This window comes from Saccostrea cucullata, unplaced genomic scaffold (genome assembly GCF_032062105.1).
Source record: "Saccostrea cucullata isolate Sc308-1 unplaced genomic scaffold, CSIRO_AGI_Scuc_v1 ctg553, whole genome shotgun sequence".
Classification (NCBI taxonomy): Eukaryota; Metazoa; Mollusca; class Bivalvia; order Ostreida; family Ostreidae; genus Saccostrea; species Saccostrea cuccullata.
Window position 1 is genome coordinate 251,621 of NW_026927384.1, and position 10,880 is coordinate 262,500.

The window sequence follows — 10,880 nt, forward strand, 5'->3', positions numbered from 1 at the left end:
TAGTGCATCTGTTTTTAATTTCGGTGAATGGTGTTGCCATGGTTACTAAAAATAGAATTTTCTGTGAAATTCCTTTAAAACGCTACTCCTTCTACAGTTTTGGTCTGATTTCAATATAACTTGGCACACAAGTAGACTACACTATGATATATAGAATAGTGCATCGTTTTTTAATTTCGATGAACGGTGTTGCCATGGTTACTAAAAATAGAATTTTCTGTGAAATTCCTTTAAAACGCTACTCCTTCTACAGTTTTGGTCTGATTCCAATATAACTTGGCACACAAGTAGACTACACTAAGATACATAGAATAGTGCATCGGTTTTGATTTCGGTGAACGGTGTTACCATGGTTACTAAAAAAAGAATTTTCTGTGAAATTCCTTTAAAACGCTTCTCCTTCTACAGTTTTAGTTTGATTTCAAAATAAGTTGGCACACAAGTAGACTACACAAAGATACATAAAATAGTGCAATGGTTTTTGATAAGTACAAACCAGTAGAGCTACAGTCTCGACAGAGACTTCTGGTTATTTAACATGATTACTTCTGTTAAGCATTTTGAAGGCAGGATTTTGTGAAATCATGTAAAGTAAAAAAAAGGAATATAATTCGTATCGTTATAAGATCTATGACTAATTTATTTTTAAAGATAATTTTATGACTTAATTAATTTATCATTATTAGATCCATAACTGGTTTATTTTTAGATAAGCAACAGGATTTGGACATACCTCAGGTTAACGCAGAGCAAAATAATAAAACTGCTGAGAAATCATCACCCATGACTAAAATCACAGGGGTTCGAAAACTGAAACATACGAACAGTTACACCACAGTGCCAAAGTATGGAGTGGAAACCAGTCAATCAGAGGAACTGGGAAAGGTAGGGAGGGTGTCAAAATGTACAGGAGTAGAAAACTTACAGGGGAGGTGTCAAAGTATGGGGTGGAAACTAGTCACTCAGAGGAACTAGGAAAGGTAGGGAAGGTGTCCAAATTTACAGGAGTAGAAAACTTACAGGGGAGGTGTGAAAGTGTGATGACAGATATCAAGAGATTCTTAGAGCAGAGTCTGAAAAAAACGCCTTAGGGGGAAGGCTCAAAATCTTAAGTCTTTAAAACATTAAAAATTTTCTGAATTCATATTCCAGTACAGATCCTTTTGCACCAAATATGAAATGTGCCACATATGATATGAAGTACAAAATATCAAGTTTATCAAATTTTTATAATCCTCCCTGTTTTCGTTTTGCAGCACTTGGCAGACATTAACAAATGGGGAATGGATGTGATAAAAGTAGCAGAGTTTTCCAACAACAGATCGTTAACCTGTATTACCTACACAATATTACAGGTATGTTACTGTTAATAACACAATATTACAGGTATTAATTACTGTTACCTTTAAAATATTACAGGTATATTGGTCAGCTCTACATTATTGATATGAAATTTCCAGCACATAAGTATGTTAAAAGGAGAAAATTGTTGAATTCATTTGCATTAAACTTTAATTTTGTTGTCAATTCATGCAAGTGTTGTGGCCCATGAGCCTGTTTTTAGATTATCTTACCACTATTAATACAATGGTGCTATTTTACATGGCATCTTACACATCCCATGTATTGTTAAACAATTTGCAGTATCTTTGTTGACCAGTTTGGTGATTACCTTCTTTCAGGAGCGAAACTTATTGAAGACGTTTAATATTCCCGCGCAAACACTGCTGACGTATCTAACACACCTGGAGGATCATTATCACCGCGACAACCCGTACCACAACGCCGAGCACGCAGCTGACGTCACGCAGTCAACGCATGTACTACTTAACGCTCAGGCCCTGGAGGTACGTAGCATCATCAGGGAGAGGGGCTCCAAAGATTTTAAAACAGAAGATGATTAGTCATGTATTAAAATCAACATCACAGTGCTAAAATTTGACCCCTTTTAATCTGCCACACTTCTCAGTAGTCTTAAAGTTTTGCTAGCTATTTAGATGATTTCCCAAAAAAGGAAAGTGACAGCTCATCTGTGCTGCACAATAACTTGATTCTAGATCAATAACTCCCAAACGCATGAAAAATGATAACTCAGAAACATGGCCTAAGCTCTGGGAACTGGTTAAGTTATACTAAACTATCACTTCTTCAGAGTGGAAGAAATTGATTTTTCTTGGCCTTCGGTGGAAATTGAATCTGAATGATTAAGCAGTCGATCACCTCATCCATCAAAAACGGGATTCCTCTACAAAAACAATTCGTTTTATAAATAACTGAGCTGATTGGTTTATTCACTTTTTCATTTCTTTTTTTTTTTTATCTTGTAGAATGTCTTCACTGATCTCGAGATATTAGCAGCAATATTTGCCTGTGCTATACATGATGTGGACCATCCAGGACTCACAAATCAGTATCTCATAAACACAGGTAACTATCTCACTAATCAGTATCTCATAAATACAGGTAACTATCTCATAAATCAGTATCTCATAAATACAGGTAACTATCTCACAAATCAGTATCTCATAAACACAGGTAACTATCTCACTAATCAGTATCTCATAAACACAGGTAACTATCTCACTAATCAGTATCTCATAAACACAGGTAACTATCTCACAAATCAGTATCTCATAAACACAGGTAACTATCTCACAAATCAGTATCTCATAAACACAGGTAACTATCTCACAAATCAGTATCTCATAAACACAGGTAACTATCTCACAAATCAGTATCTCATAATACAGGTAACTATCTCACAAATCAGTATCTCATAAACACAGGTAACTATCTCACAAATCAGTATCTCATAAATACAGGTAACTATCTCACAAATCAGTATCTCATAAATACAGGTAACTATCTCACAAATCAGTATCTCATAAATACAGGTAACTATCTCACAAATCAGTATCTCATAAACACAGGTAACTATCTCACAAATCAGTATCTCATAAATACAGGTAACTATCTCACAAATCAGTATCTCATAAACACAGGTAACTATCTCACTAATCAGTATCTCATAAATACAGGTAACTATCTCACAAATCAGTATCTCATAAACACAGGTAACTATCTCATAAATCAGTATCTCATAAATACAGGTAACTATCTCACTAATCAGTATCTCATAAACACAGGTAACTATCTCATAAACACAGGTAATTATCTCACAAATCAGTATCTCATAAATACAGGTAACTATCTCACAAATCAGTATCTCATAAACACAGGTAACTATCTCACAAATCAGTATCTCAGAAACACAGGTAACTATCTCATAAATCAGTATCTCATAAACACAGGTAACTATCTCACAAATCAGTATCTCATAAACACAGGTAACTATCTCACTAATCAGTATCTCATAAATACAGGTAACTATCTCACAAATCAGTATCTCATAAACACAGGTAACTATCTCACAAATCAGTATCTCATAAACACAGGTAACTATGTCACAAATCAGTATCTCATAAATACAGGTAACTATCTCACAAATCAGTATCTCATAAACACAGGTAACTATCTCACAAATCAGTATCTCATAAATACAGGTAACTATCTCACAAATCAGTATCTCATAAATACAGGTAACTATCTCACAATTCAGTATCTCATAAACACAGGTAACTATCTCACAAATCAGTATCTCATAAATACAGGTAACTATCTCATAAATCAGTATCTCATAAATACAGGTAACTATCTCACAAATCAGTATCTCATAAACACAGGTAACTATCTCATAAATCAGTATCTCATAAACACAGGTAACTATCTCACAAATCAGTATCTCATAAGTACAGGTAACTATCTCACAAATCAGTATCTCATAAACACAGGTAACTATCTCACAAATCAGTATCTCATAAATACAGGTAACTATCTCACTAATCAGTATCTCATAAATAGAGGTAACTATCTCACAAATCAGTATCTCATAAACACAGGTAACTATCTCATAAATCAGTATCTCATAAACACAGGTAACTATCTCACAAATCAGTATCTCATAAACACAGGTAACTATCTCACTAATCAGTATCTCATAAACACAGGTAACTATCTCACAAATCAGTATCTCATAAATACAGGTAACTATCTCACTAATCAGTATCTCATAAATAGAGGTAACTATCTCACAAATCAGTATCTCATAAACACAGGTAACTATCTCACAAATCAGTATCTCATAAACACAGGTAACTATCTCACAATTCAGTATCTCATAAGTACAGGTAACTATCTCACCATCCACGACTCACAAATCAGTATCTCATAAACACAGGTAACTATCTCACAAATCAGTATCTCATAAACACAGGTAATTATCTCACAAATCAGTATCTCATAAACACAGGTAACTATCTCACAAATCAGTATCTCATAAACACAGGTAACTATCTCACAAATCAGTATCTCATAAATACAGGTAACTATCTCACAAATCAGTATCTCATAAACACAGGTAACTATCTCACAAATCAGTATCTCATAAACACAGGTAACTATCTCATAAATCAGTATCTCATAAACACAGGTAACTATCTCATAAATACAGGTAACTATCTCACAAATCAGTATCTCATAAACACAGGTAACTATCTCACCATCCAGGACTCACAAATCAGTATCTCATAAACACAGGTAACTATCTCACAAATCAGTATCTCATAAATACCGGTAACTATCTCACCATCCAGGACTCACAAATCAGTATCTCATAAACACAGGTACTATCTCACATCTTAGTAGCTATCTCTCAAGCTATCACACACCATCCAGGACTCACACATCATCAATACAGGAACTTGTATTCCATCTCAGTTACAGTAGCTCTCTTTCAAGAGATTACACAAATAACTACCAATATCTCATAAAGACGGAGAGTTTCATCTCAGATTTCTCTTGAAAATTTTAGCTAGTCTCCTCTTTATAAAATTACTTTTCTTATATCCTTTATTATATATGTATGTATCTTGGAAATATATCTAGCGAGTTTTCATTGCCTTCAAATTTGTCTTGCATGCAACATAACTCTTAAGTCTTCCATGCAACATAATTTTAAAGTTTTCTATCTCCTTTAAAGTTCAGTTCATTATGTGGGGTCTCGTAAAAGAAATATCAAGAATAAAATGCCTCACGTTACTGATTTGTTTTTGTAAGGTTCGGAGTTGGCCCTGATGTATAACGATTGTATTAACCAACTGATTTTTTTTTTGTAAGGCTCGGAGTTGGCCCTGATGTATAACGATGAGTCAGTCCTGGAGAATCATCATTTAGCCGTCGCTTTCAAGCTTCTGCAAGAGGAAAACTGTGATATTTTTGTCAATCTCTCCAAAAAACAACGTCAAACGCTTCGCAAAATGACAATTGATATGGTAAGAGATTGAATAAAAATATCAAATCAATAAAACAATAATGCAAAAAATATTGCAGTGGTATGAGAAATAACTTGAAAGAAATCATCTAATAAAGAATAATAAAGCTGAGGTTGACATTTCTGTTTTATTATTAAGGTCCTGGCTACAGATATGTCTAAACACATGAGCTTATTGGCTGATCTAAAAACTATGGTGGAAAGCAAGAAAGTGGCCGGCTCAGGGGTGTTACTGCTGGACAACTATACTGACCGCATCCAGGTAAGACAGCTGTAAACTGTACAGGTGTAACTAATACTACTGGACAACTACACAGCTAGTTACCTGTAAACTGGACAGGTGTATTTACCTGTAAACTGGACAGGTGTCGTGTGTCAGACACCCATGTTAACTGTAAATATGTAGAAAGGTATCTAGAGATCTGTTTTATGATATAGACATTGTGAACTAAGGTCTAAACTGCATGAGATGTAAAATACTAAAAAGAAACAGAGATGTTATACCTGGTGCTTTGTTATTGTACAATATAAAGACCACTCATTGTCCTTGGTATAACACCTGTATTTCTACTTTTGCATTACTCTATTTTAAACTTGATGAATACCTAATAAAATGTAAATGTACATATTCTGATGTCTATGTTACAAATACTTCAACTACTTTGACGTAAAATTCAAATTAAAGCCACCAGTAAACCTGAATGTTTTCCCCTGCTTTAACAGGTCTTACAGAACATGGTCCACTGCTCAGACCTGGGAAACCCCACTAAACCTCTGGACATTTACCAGAAGTGGGTCACACGGCTGATGAAGGAATTCTTCCACCAGGGGGACATGGAGCGCGAGAGGAACCTGGACATCAGCCCCATGTGTGACCGTCACACAGCCACCATAGAGAAAACACAGGTATAACCCAGACATTATAATGTACATATACATATAAGTACAACATAAGTACAGTGTATATTATAGTACACATAGTTAGAAAAAATAGATATGTCTTGGATACCTTCATACAGGAAATTAAGTAAAAATTTGAAGGATGGAAACAAAAAAAAAGAATTCAAATTAAATAAACCTGACAAATATCATTATGATGGAACTTCTTTAAATTTTTGACATATTTCTTTATTTTCTATTGTTTATGTACTATTGTATTATACTTTTCTGTTGTAGGTGGGTTTTATCGACTACATCGTCCACCCGCTGTGGGAGACCTGGGCAGATTTAGTGTACCCCGATGCTCAGCACATCCTGGACACACTGGAGTATAACCGAGACTGGTACCAAAGTCAGATCTCCATCTCACCCTCACCCAGCTTCTCTCACACGCCCACAGAGAACTCCCACTTTAACTTCATCGAGGAAGAGGAGGGGGAGGGGAATGGGGTGGTCACCATTAACGTGGGGGTCGACTCGGGGTAACGCCCGGGGACGGAGCACCGTGGGCCGGTGAGGGACGGCCCTCAATACAACGCCCCGCTTCTGTACACCTACACGGTGTGTGACAGAACTGGCTATCATTGACAGGGGACAACACATTTATCATGCCATTTAGAGGTGTTGCCATGGACAACAGTTACCTGCTGTCAAGATGTGTTGGTCAGATATACACACATTGTCATAGCAATGACTTGTGAGGGTCACAGTGTCTCCATGGTGATATCACGTAGAGGACAGTGTCCCGTTAGTGACCAGTCATGACCCCATTTTTGAGTTGCTCAGACATTTAGATATTCATTCCAGACATACCTCAAGATGTAGCCCCGCTACAAACTGCTCTCCCACGAACTGTGCCATAGAAATAAAACTACACGTGAAGACAGGACTCAAAACATTGAGCCGCTTGTTATAATGAAGACTTCACATAGAATAAAACATTTGTGAGAATGTGTTTTATAAAGCTCTTCTTTGTTGCTTTGACCTTGGATTTCTCAGGAGGATGTGTCAGTATTTCTATAGGAACACATTACCAAGCAATAGGACGTCTTCACACGGTGGCATCCCCGAGACAAATACTGAGTGGTCTCCCTTTTTGATATTTATTTTTTTTGCTGATAGTTGACACAATCAATTTATTTATTTATATAGGTTACCTCTCATTAGTCATTCTAGTCAGTCATCTTAAGAAATGGAGCCTTCTGGTTTCCATGGTTACATTAAAAAACTTTGCTTTTATTTTTACCGAGATAACATTTTTTTCTAGAAATTAAAAATTCATTGATCATGTGACTAACACTTGAAGATTGAGAAGTGATTTTAACAATATGGCTATGTCTTTCATACGAGTGTTAAATTCAATAGTTCTTGTTATGTATTTATGTATTAATACTTTAAAACGAAAGTAAGCTGGATTTAAGGAATGTCTTTCTACCATTATTTATTTGTAGACTGGACAAAATTGACTTTGTAATTCAGTCCAGATTTGTCTAGACACAAGCCATGTCTGGGACTTCTGTATTAACAGTATTTAGAACAGTTGTATGTGACATTATTTTTACTTTTGAACTCCGTTGTTTAATTGGTTAGTGTTAATGTACCATCTGCTGCGCTAGGAGTGTTTCGCAGCACTTTGTTTTATTATCCCAATTTTCTGTGATAAAAAATTGCTGCAGTTTAAACTTGTGTTTTAGTTTTCTTTTATATGTCAAACCAATCTTAACCATATACAACCAAAGAAGGAAGAAGTGTGCATTAAGTTTCTTAGCAAGCACCTGCCTATAGGGCCGAACTATCAGCCTGTCAGAAAAAAATGCCTGCAGTGTGAACAACTGCATGAAATGAAAGTGTAGCTTATAATTTTGAACAAGAAGTCAACATTTGTTATATTGCCTGATACAGTTAATTCTCGATAAACCGCCACCTTTTGTAATTTAGAAATCATGGCGGTATAACGAATTTGGTGATGAATTGAATTTTCCATCTTCTGGAAAACAAGAAGTAGAGTTACCGTTCTTAGAAATGTCATTTAGCGTTCCTATTCTTATCATTACATGTACATGTATATATAAAAACATATTTCTGATTGAAAATACTTTAAGTAATTTTTTTTAATTTAATGTACAAATTCGCTAAAAACAATATGTGCAGTTATGAAATAAATACAAGTACATGGGTGTGCATTTAAATCTGCAGTTCTGCTATTGAAAAAAAAAAAAAACATGCTGGGTCGATCGTCGTGATATATTGCCGATAGTAAGTAAAATGAATTCTTGAATAAATGTATTGTTTATGGCAACATTGTTAATTAAACATTCACAATTTATACCGTATAATCATTAATGATAGTTATTTTTTCAGCAAACTTTACATTGTTTAAAGCAGAGATCATCTCAATAATATAGTTATCGGCGTACTTTAACAACGACCGCTTTCGTGGCAATGCCGTGACTAAATGAATTTTATTACACAGAAAACAAAATTATTATAACAGTTCATGTTAAAATTATTGTTTATTTAGTTCTTGTGTAATTACTTAATTGCATGTACCTTGTCTGCCTTTGCATGCTTTACAACAGGGATAGTGTCAACCAATTAGCCGCGCTTCACTGACCACACGCACCTGTGGCGGTATATCGAGATAATTGACACTTAAAAATGGACGTTTGTTTTGAAAACAGGGTGGCGGATGGCGGTATGCGAATTTGGCATTATAAAGAGAATTTTATATAGCAGGAAAAACGTTCTTGGGAAATCATGGCGGTATTGCGAAAATGGCGATGAATCGAATGGCGATAATTCGAGAATTGACTGTATATCAAATGCTGATTATTAACTGGTATGTTGTCAATTTGCCATAGTGTACAGAGATCAAAATGCCAGCGACTACACAATTTCAAGAGAGTTTAACAGCTTAACTGATTGATTACTGTTTATTCTCAATATTCATTTTACAGAAAACTCTTAAAGTAATTTTATCAAAATAGAAAACTTTAGAAATAACACAGACCAACTGTAAGTAAAGCACAAATGTAATCGGATAAAAATACAGAAAGCATGGCACATTTACACAATATATTAACTGTGGGTATAAAGATCCTTGCAGTTAACATTCACAGGAACATATCATGTAATAAATGTACAACTAACTATAAATAAACCTACAGCTTGGAATGAAGAGACAATAGGTAACTTAAAAAATTTAACACTTTTTGGGGTGTATTCTATTTAGCCACTTCACAAAAAGCACTATCCACCAAATAAAGTACATACTACAGCTAAATGTTTTGTATATAATGTCTACAAGTATGTAACACACATTTAGCAATTCATGCTTACTTTTTGAATAACAATTTACCACAAAATATTGTACATGGAAAATATAATTTGAAACATTTGCAGTATTGAGGGTTTGTAAATAATATAAAAATAAATTGATACAGAACAATATTAAAAATTCCTGAAACTAACTTTTAAATGTCACCCTTTAGTAAATGACGTAAATTTAGATTACTTCAATAATCTTGAACATTGTAAGGTCCCTATGACAAATTCATAAATTGGAGTGTCATACATGTAACAAAACTGCCTGGCACACTTTGGCACGTCTTGTTGGAATGAGAATTTTGTCGATGTTTCACATGTTCAGATGTACTGTCCATGTAAGAATTCTGGTTTTTAGATGTTTTGCATGAGAACAAAGGTTGGATCGGTGGCCACATCACAATTGTTATCTTTCAGAGTGTTTGTGTGTCTGAGGGTGAGGGTGTCTTTGTGTGTGTTGGTAGGGGGGGTAACTTTTACATGAGGACAAATGTTGGATCAGTGGCCACGCCACAATTGTTATCTTTCTGTGACATCAAGACGTAGCCGTCGTTACCCCAGTACGTGGACCAGGAGTTCTTGATCAGCCAGTAAGCTTGTCCATTCATTACTCCGTATCCCACGGCCAAAACAGCATGGTCAAGGTCATCTGGTTTGTTACCTAAAATAAACAAAACATCCTTGGAAGGTTAGCATTCTGAATGTAAATCTTATGACCACCATGAAATCTAAAATTTGATATGCATTACTTCTACACAGTTTTCCAACCACGAAATTAAAATCCCCACAAACCAATATTTTTTCCTCAAACTTAAAAATTTGACCCCACAAAAATATGTGATTTTACAGTATGCTTCAAAATATGCCATGTTTAAAAAAAAAAACCTGTAGTAAATTAACATACACAGAAAACATACCACACTGTGGCTCATAGTAGACTCCATTAGCGTAGAAGGAGAGCGAGAGATGGGAGGCATCAATAGAGACAGAAATGGGGCCTTGGTGAGCGATGGCAAACTTCAGCGCCTGGAGATCTCCGCTCGTCACATTCACGTAATTCTTCAACTTGGCAACAGGCGTGATTGTTTTGTTACACTTGCCGTCCTACAGTTAGAAAAAATGCAGGCTAAATTTATAGTTTTAATACAGGAATCTAATCCAAGGAATGGGAATCTGACTAGAACACGAGTATTTTGGATTAAAAAAATATATTAATTCATCTGTTTTA

General features: G+C 35.1%; 2 protein-coding genes across 9 annotated transcripts in view; one reads left to right on the plus strand and one right to left on the minus strand.

Moving 5' to 3' along the window:
* Positions 1-8,010, plus strand: part of LOC134274308 (cAMP-specific 3',5'-cyclic phosphodiesterase 4C-like) — a 78,952-nt gene extending 70,942 nt beyond the window's left edge. For 6 of the 7 annotated variants that reach the window (XM_062756578.1, XM_062756579.1, XM_062756580.1 and 3 more), the window contains 8 exons: positions 710-885; positions 1,257-1,355; positions 1,683-1,847; positions 2,328-2,427; positions 5,236-5,390; positions 5,529-5,651; positions 6,113-6,295; positions 6,566-8,010. In XM_062756578.1, the coding sequence (XP_062612562.1) occupies positions 710-885; positions 1,257-1,355; positions 1,683-1,847; positions 2,328-2,427; positions 5,236-5,390; positions 5,529-5,651; positions 6,113-6,295; positions 6,566-6,814 (1,250 nt within the window). In that variant the 3' untranslated portion in view covers positions 6,815-8,010. Of the gene's footprint in view, positions 1-709; positions 886-932; positions 981-1,256; positions 1,356-1,682; positions 1,848-2,327; positions 2,428-5,235; positions 5,391-5,528; positions 5,652-6,112; positions 6,296-6,565 lie in introns of all 7 variants that reach the window. The other variant, XM_062756576.1, reaches the window with a different exon arrangement.
* A 1,236-nt stretch (positions 8,011-9,246) lies between these two features.
* LOC134274311 (digestive cysteine proteinase 1-like) overlaps positions 9,247-10,880 on the minus strand; it is a 13,019-nt gene continuing 11,385 nt past the window's right edge. The window contains exons 9-11 of one of the 2 annotated variants that reach the window (XM_062756585.1): positions 10,570-10,756; positions 10,127-10,313; positions 9,247-10,014 (exon numbers count right to left, since the gene is read on the minus strand). In XM_062756585.1, the coding sequence (XP_062612569.1) occupies positions 10,129-10,313; positions 10,570-10,756 (372 nt within the window). In that variant the 3' untranslated portion in view covers positions 9,247-10,014; positions 10,127-10,128. Of the gene's footprint in view, positions 10,314-10,569; positions 10,757-10,880 lie in introns of both variants that reach the window. The other variant, XM_062756584.1, reaches the window with a different exon arrangement.